A 26,786-nucleotide genomic window follows, 5' to 3' on the forward strand; every position below is an offset into this window, starting at 1 on the left:
AGGGTTAGTGCATTATGGGTAAGAGAGAAGCTTTAGAGCTTTTTGGTAACCATGAGCTTTAGTAACAGCCAAGTTGGATCTGAGGATCAGATCTGAACCCATCAGTTGAGGACAAAATGAAAATTGACAACTTCAGATCTAAATTTTTATGGAATAAAATGACCAGTGAAAGATGATATAAAATATTGCATGTCTATTTTTCTCCAGTGCAAACTGAGATCAAAAGTACTTCACAACTGAATATTATAGAGAAAGCTGTGTGACAGATAAGGAAGTGTTGTCTCACCTGCATCACCTTCTACAAAGGTGAAAGTCTGTGTTGGCCATTGTGGAAAATATGGCTGAAAAATGGGACAGAGAACTTGGATAAGCCCAAATAATATAATTTACTGTTACAGTGATCCACCCTGAAGGAGGTTAACAAAATTGCTCATGGACCAAAGGGAAGGAACTCATAATTATGTTCATGCATTATTCATGAAGCATCACTTTGCTTTCTTTGAGGCTTGTTTTACTGAATGGCCATTTCCCAATAATGAGCTGGATCAGTCACATAGACCACCAATGCTTATTAATGTGAATAATTAAGTCCAGGAGCTCAGATGACTCTCCCCTTATTCTGCACCTGCAAATGGATGCCTCTCCATCATACTTCATTTAAAATATCTTAGACAGGAGTAGAGGCTACTAGATTACTTCCCAAGCTATTTCTTTAATTTTTAAACTATTAATGATGTGCAATCTTTTAAGAAAAACAGCAAACTAGCCAACAGGCATCTGTGCCAGTACTTAAGTTTATAGGCTGATTGGTATATGCTAGGCTAATAACCACCAGGGTCTTTATAAGCCTAGTCATGCAACCCAAACCAATTGTGTCCCTATGTATCATAGTAGTTCCTTAGGAGGGGGTATATTAGGATGTTTTTAGAAGTTATGTGGGGATATGTTACTTTGAGCATAGTTACTGCCCTCCTCTGTTTATCAGAGACATGGGGTCAGAGAGAGGGTGAATTTCTGATTTCCCATCCATTGGTTAAGGTTATGCTTAAACAGGGTTAGGGATGGACTCTGATTATTCATGGATGGGGAGTCTGTTCTAAAGCATGGGGATTCTCCGAGACACAAATCTATCTTACCAATATGTCTTATTTATGACGCAAGCAAAATATAAATCCTTGGATCTAATGTTTTTGATGCTGTTCCTTTTTTGTGGATGTACAAAAGGTCCATCACAGCTGGATCCAAGGATGTCTCATATGCCAGGCATAGGGTCACCTCTCAGTAACCTACAGAAGACTGAGTATAGAGAAAGGGCTTTAAGTTGATCTATATAGGGCATTGTGTTTATACCCTGGATTCCCCTGGTAAGGAACTTTTGTGGGCATTCCAACTGTTGCATATGCATGGTCAGGTATATGCCAAAGGGGGAATTATACTCAATGACGGGTCTGATAAGAGCTGAATAAAATGGCACTACGACATCCTAGGACCTGGATGCAATGCCCTTAATTATAAGTTGGGCAACACAGAATGATTTTTTCCTGCCTTGGTCACATGTTGGTCAAAGGCCAAATTACAAAATTACAAAAATGTACACATATGTTTTCAGATCCATGGCTACCATGTCAATTCTTATGAGTGACTTATCAATGGAGTAAGTAATCTGGGTGGCAGTTTTCCCAAAAGGCACTATAATGCATTTCTTGGAATTGAGTTTTAATCTGTGATCTTGGCACCAGTCATTTGTTTGTGTTAGACCCTCTTGTAAGATGTTGGTGTTGTGGGAGGAATCTGTGATAGCTCCCAACTTGTATTCTGTGAACTTGGTCAGCCAAAGTCCCTTGGCATTAGATTTTACCTCTGAGAAGCATATACCAAATAGGAACAGTCCCACACAGAGCCCTGATGTAACCCGCTGGTGACCAGTCTCTTAGTGGAGATGGTGCCACCAGTCCTGATTTACCAGGTCCTGTCTGTGAGCCAGCTGGCAATTCATTGAGTTATGTAGGGGTTTATGCCCAGTTAATGAGTTTGTAAACAATACTTGAGTGAGGTACTGTATCAAATGCCTTAGCCAGGTCCAAGAAGGTGGTATGCACTGATTTCCCCTCATCCATTGCCTTGGTGACATTCTCAAAGGAGTCCACCAAGTTAAGAGGCATGACCATCCCTTGACAAAGCCAAACTGGGTTGGGTCCAGTGTTTGAAGGTTACCTATGTTTTTGTTAATCATTTACATGATGCTTTGTTCCAGTGCTTTGCATATTAGACTACTCAGACAAATGGGTCTGCAGCTTCTGGAGTCAGACGATGGTCCACCCATGGAAAGTGTGATAACTGTTGCAGTCCTCCATTCTTGTAGTGCCAAACCTGTTTTGAGGTTATAGTTGAAAATGGACTCAACTGGTCCTGGTAGGTCATATTTCAAGTTAATTATGAGGCCTCCTGGGATACTGTCAGTGCTCTTTGAAGCTGTGTTACTGGCCTTAGTAAGAATCGCCAGGACCTACTCCCTGTTAATAGTTGGGGTGGGTTATGCTAGTACATTTTTCATGGAGGGAGGAAGAGGGAGAGTGGGCTGTGAAGTTTGAGCTGAATTTGTCAGCCAGCAAATTTGTTATGTCACTCTGTTCAGTGAAGGTGGCACCATCGGTCACAAGTTTGACACACTGCTGTGTGCTACCTTTGAGGTTTCAAATATATCTGTAGAAGGCCTTGTGGTTGTCTTTAGACTGTGAAGCTATTTTGACCTCATAATTGGCCTTGTTGGATTTAATTAGTCCACTTAACTTCCTGTTTTATTTAATTAGAAAGGAAGAAAGGAAAAAGGGAAGCTGGAGTTCAAACAAGAAACAAAGGTTTCTGTACAACTCTTAGATCTTTCCTAGAAGCAAAGGATGGGGACAGGTGGGCAGGAAGTTGAGGAAGAATAAAAATGGACAGCACAGATGGAACATTATAGTAAGTACATAACTTTTTGTATCTGATGTCCTTTTCATTCATTCCTCAACTGGTGGGACAGAGTCCCCAGCTGCTGTAACTTTGGGAGGCCCTTATGGAAGGATATTCCAGAGCACTGCAGAGCCAAAGGCCACTATGTTCCTGAAAATTAAAACCACTTGTAATGAGCAATGAAAGTGTGAGGATTAGCCCAAGTTGTAGCTGCACAAATCTCATCTAATGAAGCTCTTGACCAAAAGTTTGAAGAAACTGCCACAGACCCTGTGGAATGGGCTCTAGGAAGCTTAGGTAAAGGTAATCTTAATTTACCACAGACAGTAGTTATACAATCAGTTAGCCTTTTGGCCAGTGTAACTTTAGATACTGATTTCCCCAATTTATGTGAAAAGGAAACAAATAATTAGTCAGATTTCCAGAAGTATTTGTTTCTATGACGGTAAAAGTGAAGTTGTCTATGTACATCCAACAAGTGTAGCATATACTTCCCCTTATTTGAAAAGTTTGGAAAAAAATGGGAGATTAAAGACCTGGTTTATGTTTGACTCAGAAGCTACCTTAGGTAATAAAGAAGGGTTTGTTCACTAAGACACCCTGCCTTTGTGAAAAATCAAGTAAAGTGTTTTGAAGATAGAGCCTGGAGTTCAGATACTCATATGGCTGAAGTAATAGCAGCCAAAAAAATGGTTTTCCAAGGCAAAACTTTAAGATCTGCTTTGGATGAAGGTTCAAAGGGAGATTGAGTTAAGGCCTGAGGCATTACAATTAAATCCTGATAAGGAGTAGTATCTTTTAAAGGAGTCCTAAGCAAAAAAGCTTCCCTAAGAAATGCCTTGCATAGCTTAGAAGAGGCTAAGGTAGAGTTATTTTTGGCCAAATTGAACTTTAATGGTCAAGAAACTAGTCCCTTTATTGAAGATTGAAGCTTAAAAGGTCAAGGATCAATGGCACAGGTGCTGAAAATGGATCTAGATCTTTGCTAAAGGCCTAGAAGACAAATATTTTCCATTTCTTCTTGTAAGTCTTTCTAATAGAAGCTTTTTGGGAAGATAACAAAATACGATGGACCGGGTCGGAGACCCTGGGCTGTCTAGCAATCAATAGAATTGGAGAAACCATGCAGTTAGTTTGAGACCTGTCAAATCTGGGTGAGTTATCCCCATCGTACGAGGCAGGAGATCTGGAGCTGGATCCAGAACCCAGGGTGGAAGCTGAAGATGAGGCTAGAGGCAGGGGAGCAAAATCTAGCAAGGCCAAAAAGGTGCAATGAAGACAACTGCTCTTCAACTGAACTGCTTTCTGAAGAACTCTGGGAATTAGTGACAAAGATGGATAAGCATAAATGAGACTGGATTGTGACTGGACTAGAGCATCTCAGTGACTCCCCCGATGGGAGAATAAAAGCAAAGAACCTGCTGCACTTGTTTTTGAGGGGAAAGGCAAATAGATCGCAGCATTGTTGGCCCCATCAACAGAAAAGTCTTATTGCCACATTGATGTTGAGAGAACACTCATTAGGCATCAGAATGGACCGTGCTTAGTTTGTGTGCAATCACTTTGTATTTCCCCAGAATGTGCATTGCTATTAGAAAGTGAGTGGAAGAGACTGCCCATTATTATACTCTCAAGATTCTCGTTAAAGAGGGCAAGATCTGGTCCTCCCTTACTTGTTGATGTACCAGACTACTGACATATTGTCCATCTGTACTGCAATTATCCTAAATGGAATAATGTCTTGAAAAGCCTGCAATGCTAGGAGGACTGTTCTCATCTCCAAGGCATTGATATACATCTTGGTATCTTTGGTAGACCATGTACCTTGGACTGTTCTCCCCAAGTAGTGCCCCCCAACTGAACTGGGGAGGTGTCCGTGGTCACTGTGGCCTTGGGTAGGGGAAGAACAGATCAATGGCCTTTACAGAGCTGGTTCAAATGAATCCACCACAGAAGACACCTCTTGCACGATTGCATGATCTTGATTGGGGTGGATAATGGAAGTTGAAGAATGGGCTATTGAGTCCAGAGAGTCCATTGAAGGATTCTCATATGGAACCTGGTCAGAGGGACAAGGGTGATAGTTGCTCCAATGGATCCCAAAGCCTGTAATATCGTCTGGCCTGGAAGAGAAGAACTTTGAATCATTTTCTTGACTTGAGTCTGCAGTGTACTTATTCAAGTAGAGGGAAGAGAGGCTATCTGACTATGTCCAGACAAGCACCTATGAACTCCAGACTTTGTGTTGTGGTGAGCTAAGTCTTGTAATTGACTATTATTCCCAGATGAGAAAACAGCTGAAGCAAATAGTCCTCTGTCTGTAAAGTCAATGCCTGGTTGGGGCAGTTATGAGCCAGTGGTCTAGATAGGGGAAACACCTGGAATCCCAGCAGTCTCAACTGAGCTGCTACCACCACCATACATTTGGTGAACACCATGAGGGCTGTGGTGAGGCCAAAGGGCAGTGCTCTGAACTGATAATGACTGGCTCCCAGCAGGAAGCATAGAAATCTTCTGGAGTGCCTGTTCATTTTGATGTGATAGTACGCATCTTGAAGTTCTAGTAAGCACATCTAATCGTCATTTTGCAGCACAGGCAAAATGGAATGAACCACGGCCATCTGAAACTTTTTATACTAAAAAAATGATTTAACTTGCTGAGATACAGAACTGGTCTCAAGTTCCTTGTCTTTTTTGGCACTAGGAAGAATCTTGAGCAAGTTCCAGACCCTCTCTGGTCTGGGGGGGGGGGGGACTTTTTGATGACTCCTTTTTTTCTAGCAGCTTTATTTCTAGAAATGCTTCTTCCCTCTGACTGGGTGGGACATTGGGGATTTTCTTCACAACTGTGGAAGGGGTTAGGGAAAATGGTATGGTATAACCTCTGGATATAATCCTCTGCGCCAACAAATCTTTTCTAATAGATAGCCAGGCTATCTGGTGCAGAGAAAAATATCCCCCGTCTGCCTCCAGAGGTGAACAGTTGGGCCTCCCTTCAGGAGTACTGATAAGGCTTATTTGAGAAAGAATCCCTACAGCCCTGATTCTGTGGACCACCTCTGCCACGAAGGCATCATCTTCCATTCAAGTTCCTCCTTCTGTCACTGGGCGAACTGTCTCCATGTGAATCCTGCAAAGTACCCTTGGATTTCTTAAACCACATCTTTCTATCACCTCGCTGGTTCCTAGTCAACAGTCTTTCAGGGGCACAAAAATGTACACCTATGGCAGACAAGTTATTTCTCTCCTGTACACATCTGGAGAGTGTGTTCTTATCCCTGGGGGAACATTTATTTATTTGCTGTTGGTTAACCAGGATAGTCCATTGGGCCAAGTGAACCCTTTTTCAATGGAGTCATGGGGAGAAAAGCTCCATCAAAGATTACATGTTACAGAGATTTACATTACATAACATACAAGACATAACAAGGTACAGAGGTTACAATCAGTAAAGTTAAAAAAACAAAATTTAAAAAAGAAACAAAATTATATCTTAAGAAAATATTTTTCTTTTCTCTAGAAGGATAAGGAAGTGAGTAGATAGATGCAGAAGGCTTTCAGGATGATAGGTATTATTAAGAAATTGATTACTAGCTGCAATAGAGAAAGTGAGAGGTGGAAGACTGCAGAAAGTGGAGAATGATTATGTGGGGTGGGAGCAGGAGCAGGAAGTGAGTAGATAGATGCAGAAGGATTTCAGGATGATAGGTATTATTAAGAAATTGATTACTAGCTGCAATAGAGAAAGTGAGAGGTGGAAGACTGCAGAAAGTGGAGAATGATTATGTGGGATGGGAGTAGGGGCATTCCCATGTGGATGTTAGGTAGGAGTGGAGTTATTTTTTAAAGGTAGGAAGGCTAGTGATGGTACGAATGGAGGGAAGGAGGGAGTTCCATATGCATGCTAGGGAAAAGGAGAGGAGGTTATGTCCTGGGGGGCGAAGGGGTCTATAGACTTCAATTAGGTTTTGATTAGTAGATCTGAGAAGTCTTTGAGTGTGGTGAATTTTAAAGGTAGTGGACAGGGAGGGACAGAGGGATGGTTGAAAAATGAGCTTGTGTGCATATGTGAGCTGAGTATAGGAGAGGTAGTTGGGAAGTTCAAGCCAATTTAGTTTGTGGAGTGGTGCACAGTGATGGGTTGAAGATTTATTGCTAGTGGCGAATTTGGCTATTTTATTATAACAGTAGATAGTTTTGTTTTGAGAGATGATTGTAGATTAGTTAAAAGAGGGGCACCATATAGAAGGGAGGGTAAGAGACATGTGGTAGAGAGAGTGAGTTTGGTAGCTGATGAGAGGAATCGCTTGTGTCGGTAGAGCAGACTGAGTTTTTGGTGTTTTTTTTTTAATGTTTAGTAGTAGATGGGACTCAAATTTAAGCTTATCATAGATTTGAACTCCTAGTAGTTTGGTTTCAGATACCAGTTCAAGTGGTGTATTATTTGACTGGTGATGGAGAATAGTTGTCTATCCAATGTGTTGGTTTTAGAGGGGGTAAATATCATTAGTTTTGATTTAGCTGCATTAAGTGCAAGATGGTTATCTTTCATCCACTGTTCTGTGGTGGAGAAGGCATCTTGAGTCAGCTTTAGGAGAGTTGGAATGGAAGAGGCAGCACAGATGATTGTAGAATCATCTGCGTATTGGATGATGTTAGCATGGGGGATAGAGTGATAGTAATAATTTACAAAGATATTAAATAGGAGGGGGGCCTAATATAGAAAACAGAATAGAAAATAGAAAAGATCTGTCAAAAGGTGTATTGGCTACACACCAAAAAATTCTCACACGCCAAGGGATCTGCATCTGAACCTAATGGCGACAAATGAGATCTGAGGTATGTTAGATTGGCAGGGCATTATGGGTAAATGGATCTAGGATCCAATGATAAGGTAGAAGCGTCTGAGCTGTATCCAAGTGTTGGATCCAAATTTATCAGTTGAGGAATGAATGAAAATGACATCAGATCTTTATTTTTTAATAGAGCAGACAGTCCTTATTTTCCCTGAACTACAGTACATATTCATTTGGAATGCCTGTGTGGTTTAACAGCCTATACTAAATCCTGGTAAGTTGACTTCTGACTCCTAAACACAAAAAAGTGAAAATAATAATTCATTTCTGGACTGTAGCAATATGAATAATCCCATGATAGAAAAACAGAACACACTGTTTCGACAGTGATAAATGAAAATATAACACCAGTTTAATAAAATGAGTTTTATTAAAAAAAAAAATATATATATATATATGTGTGTGTGTGTGTGTGTAAAATCAGTTGTAAATGTATAGCAGGAACATATCTATATAATTTCTTTAACACTACACAATTTGTTTTCTTAAGTTATTCAGTCTTTTAGCTTGATGTCATGCTTATCTCACTACATGACATGGAGTTTTAGACTCATTGAGTGTAAACTAAGAGTGACTCATCTCTTGGCCACCCATGAGTTACCAAGGATTTTTAACTCAGTCAGGGTTGGTATTATTTATCACTCTGTAACTCAAGTTTAATAATACAACACATCTTATTAAAGTTACATCTACTGCAGCATCCATGACATCATTCATTACAGGCAGTGATAGTTCATTCAGTGGCATGGCAACAAAAGGTATTATACAATGGCAAATGCAGCTTTGTGCTAATTTTACGAGGAACCCATGTTATACATGAAACTTTGTGAATCTCATCTGGTCTTAGACATTACTGTATTTTCCTTTGAACAATCATGCTAGTATCTGACATTGTGATTATAATATGGTATCTGACATTGTGATTGTAATATCTTCACTTAATTTGTGCCAAAAATAAATATATTTTATCTAGTCTGCATTGCAGCACAGATTTGATTGCTTTTGCAATGGACACTGTCCAACTTCCTATTTTTTTTTCTTTTACTGGTCTTTTTTTCTCCTTCTCCCCAGTGTTGTTCCTCTTCTAGCCATTTCTCCTACTGTGTCTCATTCCCCTAAGGCTTTTCATCACTTTTAAGAAAACTACTATCTCTAGCAACTTGTACCATCTCTGATATCACAGTCATTGTTTAAGTTGCAACAGGTTTCTGTTTAGAGGTTTCCTTAGAAAACTACTATCTCTAGCAACGTGTACCATCTCAGATATCACAGTCATTGTTTAAGTTGCAACTTTCTGTTCTGAGGTTTCCTTTCACCAGTCTGACCACTCTGTTTGTCACCAGAGAACAGCAGGCCATCACTTCAGAGCACATTAACAAAGCACTTAAAAGGCATGTACCCATCTCCTTTTTCCATTCACCAGGAGAAAATATGGTCATCTCCCTTAATTAGGCCTAATATAAGCAATACCATACTGTCTTTGGATAACCTTTTTCTGCACCCACTTCACGCCGTTCTTCAGACATCGGACCCTATATTGAACTCTGCTGGTCACTCCAGTATTCTGGACCTGTCTGTGTACTAAACCTGCTCTATTTGCTCCCAATAAACATGACTTCCAAACATAAGACTGTTACAATAACCTTTTTCAGCCTAGCCGTATTCCTCTTGAGCTAGTTTTTTAATGAATCTTGGTGTTAATTTGATTTTGGCAAAACTTCCCATTTAGCTGATCCAATATGCTACACCTGAAGACGTTAAATTTCACAGTACTGAAACCTGAACCTTTGTAGATTCCATAGGTATGGAAAATATTTTTTTTCAGCTAAGAACATTTAGTCTTCACTCCAATCAAATTCTGATCAACACTGTGAATTGAACATGATGTTAAAGCTCTCCAGCTTTTCAGTTGGTCTCATGGGGGGCACATAGATAAAATTATTGCTTAAGTCACGTTAAAAGGCATCAACCTCATGTTTCTTCACCCCCTTCTCCAGTGATCCAATCTATCAAAGTTTAGTTTTAGAAGAACCTTCCCAGTTCCCAGTAAAGCTATACCCTGTTCCACTGCCATTTTTTCTAGTACAGTAGATATAAAAGGTTCTATTTCTGCATGGCCAGCATTGGTGTATCCATTACTGATGTCCCACTTTTGTTTGCAAAATGTAGCACAGATGATTATTGTCACTTCTAGGTCACATGGAAGACTTTGAATAAAGTACTGATTAGTTTGCTAAAAACCTACCAGTGTGTTTTCATTTCTGCTAAGGACACTGAAAAGTTCACCCTCTAGTTCTGCTAACCAAATAAAGTTCAACAATCTTAAACCACTGACTGTCTGATTAGCTTACAGTGAACCAGCCATACTTTTGTCTTCTTAATCATTATATTACATGTTTTGAGGAAAAACAAAAATAAAACTGGTCCAATCATTTTCTATGAATCTCTCCTTTTCCCGCACTAACACATGGTACACCTGTTTCATTTATTGTGATTCTGCTAGCATTTATGTTTCTTTATTCCCCTCATATATCAAAACATATTCTCTCTTTCTCTGGTAGTCACTTCTTTGGTCAGCTTTACTCCTCTTGTCATCTTTCTTTACTTTTCATCTCCTAGTCCAACAACACTGTCCATCATATGTTCCCTCTTCTAACTACAACAGTCCTTTCTAATGGTGTCATCTTCCTCTGCACCACTCTGATAGTCTTGCTCAACTACTGTGCTTTTTTTAAAGTTAGATTATTTTCATATTCCTTTATACTTACTAATGACTTAAATTACTTGTGCTAGCTCACATTGGTTTCACTTCACTTCCAGTTTCATACCAGTGTTGCACATCTCACATTGTGTTATGAATGCTCTACGATCTCTGGAATGTGATGACCACAGTTTTACTCTTCCTTCTACACTCTGTCCTTGTCCAGGTGAAATAATAGCTGATCACAGGTCACTGCCTGCTAATAGTGCCTACATATGTGCTCCCAAAATTTAAGCACACACAGAAAAGTCATTTCAATGACTGTCTCCAACGTTTAACATGCTTCAACTGCAGTACTTCTCAAGTACACTATGTTATGTGAACTTCCTATACCAGTATTTAGAATCCCAACATTACCCCATACTATTTGTCTGTTGCTTGCACTATTAAAATAGCAAATCTGCATACCGTACTATATTCTGTATTCTGGAGACTACACATGCTCCTGTTACCCTAGCTGGTCTATAACAGATGTGTAATGCACAAGCTTATGTTCTTATGGGGTACATCTTGTGTACTGTTATAAATAGGATTACTGAATCTGAGAGATATGGATCTTTGTCAGTGTCACAAATTAAGACAGCAGCTAGAGACTGAAATTAATTCTGTTTTCTCTGCTGTATTATCCCTATAGCCTGTTCCCTCCAAAGTTACAAGAGGCTAAGTTTGTGATTCATTAGTGCATCTTCTGTCTTCTCTGTATAAATATTTGTTCAATGTACTTTACTATGTTGTGTTTAAAATACACACATTTTATAGTACCTCATGAAGAAAAGCGTAGTGTTCTAATAAAAATTTACAATATACAACTCACCTTTACCACTACACATGCTCACAGTGTATAAAAGTGAATTAGAATAAACACTTCTCTTCAGAGACCTCAAGACCCATGAGACACTGAATTTAAACTTTGTGCAAAATAAACCAGTTCTTAGCATATAAAAAAGTTCAAACATTTCACACTGAACGGATACTACTGAAAATTATGATAATAAAATACCACAGTTTATATTACAGTTTGTGCAAGTTCAATAAAATTAATCAGACAGTACTTTGTTAGAACAAACTGTTCGTTGTTCTTAGTCTCTGTACTGATTCACTGATATTCATCAAAATAAATGGTATCACCTGATCAGTGTCTATGTCACCACTAACCCAGTTTTCTACTTTCTTCAAGCCACTGCTCATATGAACATATCTGCACTATTACTATTATTACTACAATGTGTGAAATGGTCAACTTTGTTTCATCAAACAAATGGCTTGGGATTGTCTGAGCTCCATCTGTAATGGTGCTACACTTTTTAAACAACATGTGGCAACACTCACAGATTTTTTTTCAGTAACAGGATGATGCTGTGCGTCTTGATCAGGGCACTTTTTACAAAAGTAGGCACCAGGATAGCGTTATTCTCACAATGGTATTTTGTCTGACATTTCAATGCTATTTGATGCCAGAGGGACTTTTTCATGATTTATATCTCCATTCGGTAACACTGTTTTATTCTTTGGATCTCTCACATCATATGATCCCGTCTTCCTTTGATGTTGCACAAGATATAAGAGGATAATTACTAGTACCAGAAAAGATATTATCACACCCACTATGATTATCGGTATCCATGGGATAGCTGTCAAAAGAAGAAAAAAACAAAAGTCAGAGAACTGATGTAATCATATATCATACATTCACAAGTGTGCTGTATAGTTACCTAAAGAGAAATTGTACAAGACTGGAGTCCACAGAGATATCTATAATTTATTAGATTTTGTTATACTGACTCTTACATTTTAGGAAGTGACATTTAGTACTAAAAGACTTTGCATTTACAATGGGCTCACTGGTGGTGCAAGAGAGTATTAACAATGAGAGAGATATTGCACACCTATGCTAAATACCATTGTTTCCAGAGCTCAAGGGTTGAACTTTTTTTCTTATTCTTTTTTTTTTTTGTTTGTTTATACTGCAATCACCCTGTTTTTTTCAATGCTTCTGCTTTGGATGCATTTAGTCAAAGTCCAATTATTTGGTCAAACGGCAGGTTTTCCTCATGGCAAATAAGAATACTTTTGTATTCCTGGCAAATGAATTAAGTGAGCCTCTCGAGTTGGTCCACAGGTGCTCTTGTCACTGAGGCTACATAATCACCAATGAAGAGCAACTTCCACAACTGTCAAGGGGATAAGAGCATTAGCATTAGCTAAATATTCTTAATAGTGCAGAGGAATTGGAAGCCTATCTGGTAAAACCTGAAAGGACTGATGACCAGAAGAGCTATAACTGCTCTGGTTGGGTGCAGATCACGGCAGCATATCTTGCAAGGTTAATCCATGCATTTATAGACATTCCTAGTTCTAACTGTAGTGACTTTAAAGAAAAGTTTACCAGTGAGTGCAATGGTTATGTTACAGACTCAGGCTCTTAAATTTTATGACTGGATCTTCTTTAGAAGTAAGATGGTTACAGCACAATTATTTGAGTTAAAACACATTAAATTTTTGTTAGATGTGTGAACAGCAAAGAAAAAATGATGGATAATTTGATAATAGGCTACTTTAAAAGAGCTTTGCCAGCAATCATTACAAATAGATGAGACAAGCAGACCCATTTTAACTTTTGTAGGGAAGATCCTGTGAGATGAACAAGGCAACATATGAAGTTGATGAACAACTTTTACTCAAATGCCAATAAAGTTGAAGTGTACTGGCTAAAAAAACTTTCAGAAATCTTTGAAACTGCACTTTTCTTTACAGTTGTGCAAACTAGGAATTGGCATATAGGTTGGGTAGATGTAAGGGGTCTTCACCCACATTGGGGTGCAGACCTTCCTAAAAAATAAACTTCCTTGTGATTGTTGAAAGTGAGGTTTTTGTTTGTTTTACATTTTTTTTAGAATTAATGAAATTTGTTTAAAATATTTTCAGTGGACTGACATGAATTCATGAAAACATGTATAAAGAAATGCCTGCTAAAGCAGCTGAGAAAAAAATGAAAAGGCATCATGTCTTTGATACTTAGCTTTGTGTGGTAATAGAGGGCACATTACTAATTACCAAGGACAAGAAATGAGGTGGTGACTCCAAGAGAGCGAAGGAGGTGAAAAAATGAACAGGCTGTAGAATGTGATTAGCTGATGACTTGCCAGGCCAAGACTGCATTTTACTACTGTACTGCTACTACACAGTGTTTACTTAGAGTAGATGAGCAAGAATTAAATGTACTATTAGATTTTGGTAATATGATTACTTCGGTAAAAGCATAATACATCTGAAAGAAAAAAGACCTATTTTCCAAAATCTGTCAATGTGGTGTCATACAGTGGGAAAAAAGTGTTACGCTATTTAACAGGTGCAGGTGCAAATTCAAACTGCTACAGTCCCACATTTTGTAACCATGATTCCCTATATCAACAGTAATGTAATAATTTGAAAAGACTTCTCATTTTCCAAAATCTCCAGAAACCATGAGAAATGACTGGGGAGCCTAATGTAGTCCCTGATGTAGAAACAAAGTCAATACAGTTCATTGGTCAGCAGGTTAGAGATAACTTATCCAGCCTAAACCATATAAAACCAGAAAGTATGAGAACTGTAGTAACTGCAGAGGGTACATGCATGGAAAATTTTAAGTAAGGAAGCCTGTGATCCTGTACAACAGAGCTACCTAGCAGAGGTAGGGAGCACCAAATGTCTAGAAAGAAGGCAAGGTTCCAAGAAATCAAAGAAAGGCTGAAATCACCATATGAGATAAGGATGCAGGACAGTGAAGAAAGTAGTTGTGTAAGCAAACCTACCATAACAGTAGATGTTCCAATGATCACTGCTGCAGTAGCCTTAGTGACATAGTTAGATTACAGGATACAATTGCTGGTCAGCTTCCAAAGCTTCACAGCAACTTCCATGTACCCAAACCATCAGTCAGTTCAACCTGATGTGACTAAACAAGTTTGGCCTCCAAGCCCTTCAGAGCTTTCATGCCAAAAGAGTGAGGGAGGCTGAGCTCTGAAAGGATAATGTTAGAAACAATAAAAATAAATGTCCACACTCAGGCATAAGCAATACACCAGAAAGCAAGAGAGAGATGGAGTGAAAGAGTGGCTACTGCAACAGCGAACATTTGAACATCTACTGTTATGGTAAGTTTACTTACACAACTGTACTATCTTCATCTTATTCGTCACTGCTGCAGTAGCCTTAGTGACATAGTTAGATTACCATAGCATTACTATATTGGGAGGTGGAAGGGGAAGGGTCCAGCAGCCCCTGGAGAATGGTTCTAGCAAAGCCTAATCTAGACACAGAGAATAAATCAAGCTTGTAATGCCTCATAAACATATGAAAAGAGGACAAGTGGTTGTTCCTAGAATTCTTCTAAAATCTAACACTTTCCAAAAAGCCAAAGATGAAGCTAAGGCCCTGGTAGAGTGGGTCTTGTTCCTGCATGGAATAGTTTTGTTGTCATGAATACAACAAAATGTAATAGCTTTAGACAACCATTTTCAAAAAGTCTGTTTTGACAGAGGTGGTCCTTCTTCTTACATTTACAAGAAATGAACAACTGGTCTGATGATTTGAAGATTTAGTTCTGTCAAGATAGCAACCAAGTTGGCTGTGGGCATTCAAGGTATGAAGCATCCTTTCTGCCTCATCTTTAGGTTCAAGAAAGAAAATGGGGAGATGGACAGTTTGCCTTAAAGTAAACTTGGATACCACTTCAGGCATAACAGATGGATTAGTTCTCAAAGAAACCCCATCTCTGTGGAAAATAAGATAGGGTTGACTCACAGCTTCTAACTCAGATACCCTTCATGCAGAGGTCAGAGCAATCAGTAAAACTGTTTTCCATTGTTAAGAAAGTCAAGTCAATCAGATTAGCTGGTTCAAATGGAAAAAGTGCTAACTTCTCTAACACAAAATTAAGATCCCAAGGAGGGGCCACTTGTTTTCTTGGTGGCCTCTTATGCAAAACCCACTTCAAAAACATTTTGACATGTAAATGCATTGAAAGAGGCGGATCCATGGACAGATGTGTTGAAATGGCCAGTAAATGAACCTTGATAGAGGAGTAAGAACGTTCATAAAACACTAACTCACACATATGCTGTAAAACCAGAGAACAACTAGCCTTGAATGGATGCTGGTTATGTTGTTGGCACTAACTAAAAAACATTTTCCATTTACTAATATATGATGTTCTAGATGTAGGCTTTCCTGCCTCCACTGGTACCTGCTGCACATCCCCAGTAATCTGGTGTCTAAATAGAATTAAGACCCTATCATCCAAGCATTCAATTGAAGTAGATTGGTGTTGGGGTGTATCAAATTCTCTTATTCTTGTGTGAGTAAATTCAGTCTGTGAGGAAGCTTGTGGTAATTGTCTCTGACCATTTCTAAAAGAAGAGAGAACCACGGTTGCCTCGGCCAAAAGGGTGTCACAGCAATGATCTTGGGGGACTCTTCCTGAATCTTCAGACATTCCTTGGATATTAGTGGAAATGGTGGAAAATCAAATAGGGAGATTCCTGTCCAAAGAGAAGAAAAGGCATCTGTTTCCAGACCTTCTTGCATGGAGCCATGGAACAGAAATCTGCCAGCTGATTGTTTAGGGTAGAGGAAAATAGGTCTACTCAAGGAACTCCACACAGGTGGATCAAATCCTGCAAGACCCCTGATCTAGCTTGTGAGGGTCTGCCCTTGTCCTGCTCAGCTTGTCTGCCACACACGTTTGCTGTGACAGAACGTAGGGTGCCTGTATAATGAGATTATGCTGTGAAGCTATGTCCCAAGATAACATGGCTAGTCTGCAAAGGGGGTACAACCTGTTTCCCCCTTGCTCGTTAATGTACCACATGAATTTGATTTGTTTGTAGCAACCCGTGGAGGTCCTGGGGACCAATGATGGTTCAGAGAGTTGAGGGCCTTGATCAAGGCAAGTATCTCTTTTACATTTATGAGTTTACATTTACATCTGTCATAGGTAACCCACATATCTTTCACTTTTCTAACTCCTGAAACTGCTCCCCAAGCAAAGTACAAGGTGTCTGCAGTGACTGACTGCTTTGGAAGAGAGAGTAAGAACAGGAGACCTGGATTCAAGGATATCTGTTACATCACCAAGTGATTTCTCTTCCCTAGTACTGGGGTTTTGGTGCTTTGATCAAAGATACTTCAGCTACAACTTTATCTTTCTCATGTGGAGTTTTGCCATGGGTATCATGAGGATCATACACACCATTAGGCCCAAATCCTGAGTTATTCCCTCACAATGACCAAAGTCTCAGTGGAAATCCCTAGAAATACATCTGGATATTTTATTTATTTATTATTTATTTGCAGTTTGTTTGCCAGGATAGTCCAATTGGGCCACAAGGAGCCCATTTTCAATGGAGTCCTGGGGAGAAAAGCTTCAGAAAAATACAAATACATAGTACACATTGCAGATTTACATTACATATTATTTCATAAGAATACAAAGCAAATATAATAAGAAAAGGTTAACAATGATAGAATACATCAGTACAGTTTGTAAAACAGCAATAAAAATATATAGCTCTATTTTTCCTGTTGGAAAAAAAAGCTCTTTGAACTAAGGTGTCAAATGGACATCCAAGAAACACAATCCTGTGTGTTGGAGTTAAGAAAGACTTCTGAATGTTCTCTTGGAATTCTAACTTGTGTAAGAGATCTCGCACCCAAGAGAGAGATTCCTGACACTTTCAAACATACTTTGCAGAGATAAGAAAATTGTCCAAATCTGGACAAATTTGGATACTCTGTAGCCTGCAATGAGCTATAACTGGAGCTAGATTCTTTGTGAGCAATCATGGTGTAGTGGATACTTTGAAGGGTAAGGCAGAGAACTGATAATTTGCTTCAGACACACAAAACCTCAAGAAAAATCTGAAGTCTGGATGAATAGGGATGTGATGATAAGCATCTTTCAAATACACCAGGAACATTGAGTGAGGAAGAAGAGGTAAAAGGCTATGAAGTGACAGCTTTTTGAATATGACCACTACCACAAACAGTTTTGGCATTAAAATATGCCTTTGTAAAAACCCTTTCCCACCTGGGAAGGGGAAGCTGGTTCTATCACCCCACAGGACAGACAGGTGGAAACAAGTGTATGGTCTGGAGGATGAGGAGTTACCTCTTAGAAAGCAGGAATTTCCTCCAACTGCCATCTGTAATTTTGATGAATGATCTTTAGAACTAATATGTTTGGAACTATCTGCTGCCAAAGAAAAATGTGGAGATTCTGACTTTCTGGAAGAAAAAAAGGGGCTTCCAGGGTGGAACAGGGTCTCATATATAGTAATTCTCACTCCTGTCTAAGGACACTGGAGAAAATGTAGATCCATGCTTAGTTTTCTGTTTCTTTTTGACAGGAAAAATGGGGCCAAGAGTGTTATTAATGGCAGCAACAGCTTTCCCGAGGATAGGATCAACATTCTGACAAACTAGGGAAGTCTTCCAACTTCCAAGACGGCTGCACACTGATCAACAGCTTTATTTCAGCTCTCACAGTGCGAAAACAGAAAATGAGAAACTATAGCAAGGGAAACTGTCAACATGATTCGGTTACACCTAGTAAGCACACTACCTGGATGCCTGCAAAGAAAAAACTAAGACAGCCTGAAAGAAAATCAACTAGAAAAGTTGATGAAAACCACTGTCTGGGAAGAATACTGCAGCTGTTCAACAAAAAGCAGTTCAAGCTCCTGCTTTGGTGCAAGACATGGGTTCCAATAATTTAGAGGAAAAATAAGTAAAATGTGCTCACAGATGAGTAAAATATATGAAACGGCAAAGGGGTATATCAACTGAAATAACAAAAGGCTGGAAAAAATGGAAGAAGCTCTAAAAAGAAGTCATGTACTTACCATAACATTTCATCTGTGTTGTCCATTTTCATTCTTCCTCAACTGAAGGGTTCAAATAGACTCAGCCGTTACTACAGCTCATGAGTACCAAAACCTTTCAAACTTCTCTCTTACCCACAATGCACTATCCCTAAGTTACCGCAGATCATGTTTGATGATTTTTTACCAAAAAAGAAATGCTTAACACGCATAAATATAGAAGATGTAAAATTGTATATGCTCAGTGCAGGAAGAAACTATATTTGGAGCTCAGTATCAAGGACAATGATGTCCCTCTAACAGCTCATTTGTCCAGAAGTCTGTGAACAGAAAGGATGAGGGTTGGTGGGCAGGAAACTGGGGAAGAATGGAAAAGGACAACACAGATGGAACATTATGGTAAGTACATAACTTCTTTATCTGATATTGTTAATTTTCATTCTATCCTCAACTGATGGGACAGAGTCCCCAGCTACCTATAATCCCGGGTGGACTCTAAGCAAGGATAGTCCTGAGCACAGTTGAACCAAATGATGCTCTCCCCCTGGAAACCAGATCCAATTTGTAATGAGTAATAAAAGTATGGAGGGTAGCCCAAGTTGCTGCTGCACATATGTCGTCCATGGATGCTCTGGAAAGAAGAACTGAAGAAGTTGCTATGGACCTAGTTGAATGAACTCATACTGGTTGTGGTAAGGTAATAACCAATTTGTTGCAGACAAATGAAATACAATCAGTTAGCCATCTGGCTAAAGTTACTTTTGTGACTGGTTTGCCCAATTTCAGTTCTGCAAAGGAAACAAACAAATGGTCTGTTCTTCTGATGTCTTTTGTTCTAAGCAAGTAAAAACATAATTGTTTGTGAACATCCAATAAATGTAACATGTATTCATCCTTGTTTGCAAAATTAGGGAAAAGTACTGGCAAATTAATGGACTAATTGAAATTAGATTCTGATACCACTTTTGAAGGAAAGGAGGCATTAGTTTGTACCATCACTCTATCCTTGTGAAAGATCAAGTAAGTTCCTTAAAAGGAGGTCTCAAAAGTAGAGTGCCTCACAAGATCATTCCAAAGACATGCATTTGGAGCATATCTCATGGGGCCTCTGCTGAAAACAGGCCCTGTCCAAGTCAGACTTTCCCAGTCAACAAATGTTAAATAAATAAATAAAAGCAAGTATGGAGGTTTTGAAGACAAAGCTCGAATCTCTGAAATTCATCTAGCAGAGGTAATGGCTACTAGAAAAACAGGTTTCCAAGTAAAATACTTAAGGTCACATTTAGCTGCAGAGGTGGGCAATTGGGCCTCCTTTCAGGAGCGTTGGTAGAGTCTGTCCAAGAAAGAACCTCTGGACCCTGGTTTTGTGGGCCTCCTCTGCCACAGGGCGGCATCTACCATTGGAGTTCCCCCTCTGCCCCAGGGAATTTCCTGCACTTGTGTCCTGAAAGGACCCTGGGTTTCCTAAACCACATGTTTTGACCACCTCACTGATTCCTTGAAAACAATCTCTGAGGGGTTGAAAGATGCATGCCCACTGCAGACAGGGCCTTTCCATCCTTCTTACACCTGGATAAAGTGCCCTTCACTTTCGGGCCAAACAAAGATGTGCTGCCAAAAGGAGTATTGATGAATAAAGACTTGAAGGGTTCTCCGAAATCACATAAGCACATCTAGGCATGTCTCCTGATGAAAATGCCTGAACCCACTGCCCTTGAGCTTCCTTTGGCTACATGCAAAGTAACCCTCATTGATGAATTCAAAATAGGTTGCAGGGTTGCCAACTGAGAAGTCACAGAGGACTGGACTTCTGCAGAGACGGATCCTGAGAGGGTATTTGAGATCTCCTTAATCAAATCCCTCTATAATTTTGTAAAATGTGCCAAATAATTCAGCGACCTAAAAATGAAAGTCGATGAAGCACAGACACACTTCCTAAATGTGTCCATCTCCCTAGACTCCATGTTATTGGAATGAATAGTGGAACTCTCCTCAGCAAATTATTTTCTGGTGACCACCTCCATGACGGTGGCATCAATGGGCAACCCTTTAGCCCAAAACTCCTTCCCTGAAGGTGGTGCCAGAATCTTGCCCAGTCTCCTGGGTATGGGTTCAACTGTGTCAGGCTCCTTCCATGCCCGCCGAGAGATCAATTCAATAAGCTCATCAGCAGGCAGAGTAACCCAGGAGGTAGACAGGCCAGTACCGAAAGCCTCCAGGAATAATGACTCCTTGGATGAAGGGTTGCTGGACAACTAAAGTACAGTTTTGTACCTACCATAAATGTAGATGTCCGATAGATATGCAACTGCAGTCCTTACATATGAGGGGTTGTCCTGCCTCAGGCAGCCCTCGGTCGGCCGGATTCCAAAGTCTGGGTCCGGCGCCGGCTGATGTCACCTCCTCCCCGATGTCAGAGCGGCCGGGGTATATAAGCATCAGCCGATGCCATCTTCCTCAGTGTTTCTTGCCCCAGATGCCAGGTGCCCTCCAAGGAAGGCTAAATTTAGAACTGGATAAAAATTTTTCCAGACATACACAATAGCAATAAACAGATACACCATAACAGATATCCCCAGCTAAGTATAAAAGAGGGAAGTGGACCCAATACACAGAGGGGTAGGAGGGAGGGAAAACCTGACTGCAGTTGCATATCTATCGGACATCTACATTTATGGTAGGTACAAAACTGTACTATGTCCTTCAAGAATGCAACTGCAGTCCTTACATATGGGTTGAATACCATAGCCAAGCTGGGCGTGGTAGGCTCTAAGATAAGGATGGTGTAGCTAAAATGCCCTGCAGGACTGCCGAAGCAAAGCCTGCTCGGGATCTGGAATATAAAGGCAGGTTGTAGTGTTTGGAAAATGTATGCACGGAGCTCCATGTAGCAGCTTCTAGAATGTCCTTTGTAGCCACCCCTGTTAGGAAGGCTGTGGAGGTGGCTGTAGCTCTGGTGGAGTGTGGCCTGATATTGGCTGGCACACCCTTTCCATGGAAAGAATAACAGAATCTGATGCAATGTCCAATCCATTTTGAAATAGTTTGCTTGGAAATTGCCTTTCCTTGCACTGCAGGAGTGTATGCTACAAATAGTTGGTCAGACTTTCTGTTGGCCTTTGTTCTGTCCAAGTAGCAGCGTAGTTGTCTGTGTATGTCCAAAGTATGCAGCAGCTTTTCCCCTTTATTTTGAGGATTGGGGAAGAAAGTGGGCAAGTGAATTTCTTGGTTTAGAGACACCCTGGATATCACTTTTGGCATAAAAGAAGGGTTGGTTCTTAAAGAAACCCTGTCCTGGTGAAAAATGAGAAATGGAGGTACTGCCATGAGGGCCTGTATCTCCGAGACTCTTCTTGCTGAGGTAATTGCCAACAGGAAAACTGTTTTCCATGAAAGAAATTGCAATTCTGCAGATGCTGCTGGTTCAAAAGGAGGAAGAGTTAGTTTTTCCAACACGAAGTTGAGGTCCCATGCAGGCACTGGTGGCTTTCTCGGAGGTTTGATATTCTTTATCCCTCTTAGAAATTGTCTCAGCAAAGGATGTGAAAACACAGGTGGATCAGTGTTGTATGTTGCTGAAATTGCTGAAGCATGTATTTTTATGGAAGAATATGAAAGTCCATTATGCAGCATTTCTGCCAAGTATTCCAGTATGTGTGGTATGCTCATTACTGATGCATCCTGTCCCTTGTTGGTATTCCAGATGTTGAATCTCTTCCATTTGGCTGAGTAAGCCTTTCTGGTGGAAGGTCTGCGTGCTTCCAATAATATCTGTTGAACTTCCTTGGAAAGAGAGATATGGGTAGAAATCATGGGACCCTCCAGGCTGTCAGCTGTAGAGTTTGCAGGTTGGGATGAACTGTCCTGTAATTGTGCTGAGTCAAGAGTAGAGGCCATTGAGGCAGGGGCCATGGTTTGGTGCAAGTTATGCTCCTTAGTAATGGATACCAGTGTTGTCTTGGCCAATCTGGAGCTATTAAGATGCCTTTTGGTTGCTCTGCTTTGATTTTCAGTAACACCTTGGTCATTAATGGTAGAGGTGGGAATGCATAGATTGTTAGCGAGTTCCAGCTGAATGAGAGAGCATCTATTCTCCAGGCTTGTGGATGGTGTGTCCTCGAGCAGAACTTTTTCAGATGATGATTGAGGTGGGAGGCAAAGAGGTCTATGTCCGGCCTCCCCCATGCATGAGTTATTTGAGCAAAAATGTCTGGATGTAGCATCCATTCATGCGGGTCCAGGATGTTTCTGCTTAGACTGTCCGTCAGAACATTGTCCCTGCCCGGAACAAACTGGGATTGCAGCTGTATGTCCAGTTTCAGGGATTTTTCCCAAAGAGTCATTGTTAGTCTGCAAAGGGGGTAAGAATGAATACCTCCCTGCTTGTTTATGTACCACATAACAGTGGTGTTGTCTGTCTTTATTAGTAGATGGCCTTGTTGAAGATATATTCCGAAGGCCTCGATTGCATGAATTACTGCTAACATCTCTTTTTGATTGATGTGTAGATGTACTTCCTGGGGGGCCCATTGCCAATGAATGCATCTGCCCTCCATGTGCGCCCCCCATCCATGGTCGGAAGCGTCTGTTGTAATGGTTTGGCTTGTTGGAGGTTTGTTGAAAGGCATACCTTTGTTTGACTGGCTTGCTTTAGCCCACCACAAAAATTCCCTTTGTAGACATGGGATGAGTGGGATAATTGCTTCTAAGTTGTGGCTGTGTTGAGACCATAAACATTTTAGGTACCATTGTAGTTTTCTCATGTGAAGTCTTGCCAGTGGAATCAGTAGAATGCAAGATGCCATAAAAACCAGGGCCTGCAGGATTTTCCTTGCAGTCATCTGGGTGAGCCTTGCTAGGCTTTTGAAGTACTGTGGTAATTGTTCTTGCTTCTCGTCTGTGAGGTAAGCCATTTGCGATTGTGTGTCTAGTTTGGCTCCTAGAAAAATTATTTGTTGGGATGGCAGTAGTCTTGATTTATGTAACTTGACTGTGTATCCCAATGACTGTAGTAAGTAAATGACATAATTCAAGTTTTTTGTCAAGGCTTGCTTGCTGTCCGCTTGTATAAGGCAGTCGTCCAGGTAAGGGTATATTTGTATCCCCTGGAGTCTGCAGTGTGCAATTACTGATGCCAGGCATTTCGTGAATACTCTGGGCGCAGTAGATAAGCCAAAAGGCAATGCTGAGAATTGATAATGCTCTGACCCTGCAAGAAATCTGAGGTATCTTCTGCAACTTTGTCTGATTGGGACATGCAGGTATGCCTCCTTGAGGTCCAGCGTAACCAGCCAAGACCCCTTGCCCAGCATGGGAAGGAGTTGCTGCAGCATCAGCATTTTGAATTTTGATACAATGAGAAAGGTGTTTAGAGCGGACAAGTCCAGTATAGGCCTCCATTGTTTTTCTTTTTTTGGAACAAGGAACAGTCTTGAATAAAATCCCTGGCCTTGTTCCTGAGGAGGAACCTTTTCTATTGCTTTTATTTTTATCAGCTTTGTAACTTGTTCGAAAGCCTCTGCCCTTTGATTTTGTGGCAGGTTTGGCATGCCTTGCTTTGTTGGTAAAGTATGGAAGTGGAACCTGTAGCCTTGGTCTATTATGTCCAGAATCCATTTGTCCTTTGTTAAAATGTGCCAGTTTTTTGAAAATAAGGATAATTTTCCACCTAAAGGTGCTTCTCTTTGAGCCTTGGTAGGCGGTGTCAAAGTCAAGTCATTATGATTGTCCCTGTGGAGCAGGGGATGTCCCTGCGCCACCTCTCTGATTAGTCGGTTGCCATTGGCGGCCTCTGTAGGAGCCTCTGTATTGCCCTCTTCCTCGGGCATGCCTGTTCTTTCCCCTTTGAAATTTGTTAGTGTCTGGAAAGGACCAATTCTTAGAAGGCCAATTCCTGCTGAACCTTGGTGGCTGAACCTAGAGGAAATCCTTGACTGTTTGCACTGATTTAGCCTTTTCCTCAATTGATTTCAACACATCCTGAGCATTAGCACCAAATAGCTTGTGTTTTTCCAGAGGTGCATCTAGAAGCTTTACTTTAACATGATCTGGCAATGCCTGTTCTTTCAACCATGCATGGCTACGTATGACTGCCCCTGTCATAGCTGCCCTACATGAAGCTTCCAATGCATCATAACCATACTGAAGAAAATGATTGCTAACCTGCTGAGTGTTATGGACCAAATCCTGCAAGGCCTTTCTGTCTAAAGGCTCAGGAGAGGCTAACTTTTTCTGCAAATCATCCATCAAGAAATCCTGATACTGAAACATATGAAAAAGGCAATTAAGGGCTCTCATGGCAAGAGTGGTTGAGGTATAAACTTTTTTGCCCCACCTCTCCAGTGACCTAGCTTCCCCTGTCTGAGGGCAAAGGATTTTTGGCCGTGGATGTGGCCACCCCTTTGGGCCCCTGAGAAATTGTTTCTAGATCCACAGAATGGGCCTTAAAGAAATGCTTGTGAGTTTCAAGAACCCTGCAGTATCTGTCTGGCTTGACAGGAGCAGGGGGGAGAGAGTCAGGTGAAGTACTCGAATCTGCGTACACATCATCCAGTACATTTAACACTGGGGGGGATAGCTAAAGGCCTGTATTGGGGAAGCTTAAGGAAGGTACGAAGCCACTTCCTGGAGTCAGAGAATTCCTGGCCTTGCCACTGAAAATGCTCTCTCATGGAGTGGAGAATTTCCCCAAAAGAAATATCCTCAGGAGGAGAAGCAGAAGAAATAGAATCCCCCGCATCAGAATCCTCATAGGCCTGGAAGGATTCTTCCTGGGTATCTGAGTGATCAGAGTCACCAGTAGCTTCATCTGAAGAAAGGGTGTCTGTGTGCTCAACCCTGGGCCTTTTGTCAGAAGGAGGCTGAGAACTCAGGATGGGCCTGGGAGCCTCGGATTAAAGAAATCAAATCTGCAGCTAAGGTCATGATTTGCTTATCAGTAGTGGGCTGAGGCAAAACTTTAGGAGGGTGAGACTTAGCCTGGCTGGCAGCCTTAGCACGTGTATAGGCCTCGATAGACATAGACATAGGAGGCCTAGCTGCCCCACGTGCTGGAGTCACCTTGTCCACCAGTATGGTCTCAGGTAAATCTTGGGCTTCAGATTCTGGAGGAAAATCCACAACCGGCACCAGCGCAGGCTCCGGGGCCGGAGTGATCGGTAAAGCGGTGTCGTCGGTCTGGATCGGCGGTACAATCGCCTCAGAAGAGACCGATGCACTCGCGGTAGTTTTTGGCATGGTGTTGGTGGAAGTCGCGGGCCGAGGATGTCGGTCCCGGTATTTCCGTTTTTTGGAAATATGTGGTGTCGGTTGTTCCGACGGCATGTTATAACAGTATTTATCACCAAAAAAGTCTTCGGCAAACTCTGCCCGGCGCCTGAGAGTGCGCTTATTGAAACAAACACAGGCAGCACAGGCCAAGACGTCGTGGTCTGGGCCAAGGCAGGTGAGGCAGTAAGTATGGAAGTCCTTATGAGGTATTTGTTTACCACAAGACAAACAATTATTAACTTTTTCAATTTTGTCTGACATCGGCTGAGGCAAGAAAAGGTTCCCCAACGGGGTACTTAGCTTTTTGATGACTTCGGATAAGTAAAACACAGGAGCTGACCGACCGGCACTTGCATTCTGCTTCTGCTTCGGGCACCGCGCGGCAAGAAAGACTGAGGAAGATGGTGTCGGCTGATGCTTATATACCCCGGCCGCTCTGACGTCGGGGAGGAGGCGACATCAGCCGGCGCCGGACCCAGACTTTGGAATCCGGCCGACCGAGGGCTGCCTGAGGCAGGACAACCCTCCATATGTAAGGACTGCAGTTGCATTCTTGAAGGACATCCACCTCTGTTTAAGGATTTCAAGAATGTCTCCAAATGGGACATCTTCAGGAGGTGATCATGGGGATCCTTCACCTTCATCAAAGTCTGTATCCTCTGTGACTGACTCTTATGGGGAGTCCAAGTGCTTCCTCTTGTACTTTTTCCTAGGGACCTCTCAGTGGGATGCTCTGGGGAGCTATCGGAAGAAACTGTAATACCTTGCTGGGAAGCCTGGAGTTCTCTGTGGTAAAAGTACAGTTTTGTACCTACCATAAATGTAGATGTCCGATAGGTATGCATCTGCAGTCATCACATATGGGTTGTCCTGCCTCAGGCAGCCCTTCGGTCGGCCAGATTCCAAAGTCTGGGTCCGGCGTCGGCTGATGTCGCACTTTCCCCGACGTCAGAGCGCCTGGGGTATAAAAGCATCAGCCGGCGCCATCTTCCTCAGTTTTTCTTGCCCCAGATGCCAGGTGCCCTCTAAGGAAGGCTAAATTTGGAAAGATGCATTTAAAAAATCCAAACATGCACAGTAATATAT

General features: G+C 41.2%; 1 protein-coding gene across 1 annotated transcript in view; it reads right to left on the bottom strand.

Annotated features, from left to right (window-relative positions):
* Positions 1-8,433: 8,433 nt before the first annotated feature.
* LOC122812230 (intercellular adhesion molecule 5-like) overlaps positions 8,434-26,786 on the bottom strand; it is a 423,548-nt gene continuing 405,195 nt past the window's right edge. Inside the window, exon 10 of the mRNA XM_044084585.1 lies at positions 8,434-12,200. Coding sequence (XP_043940520.1) covers positions 11,983-12,200 — 218 coding nt within the window. The 3' untranslated portion in view covers positions 8,434-11,982. The remainder of the gene's footprint in view (positions 12,201-26,786) is intronic.

Source organism: Protopterus annectens, chromosome 9.part0 (genome assembly GCF_019279795.1).
Source record: "Protopterus annectens isolate FY-2018-M chromosome 9.part0, PAN1.0, whole genome shotgun sequence".
Lineage (NCBI taxonomy): Eukaryota > Metazoa > Chordata > Ceratodontiformes > Protopteridae > Protopterus > Protopterus annectens.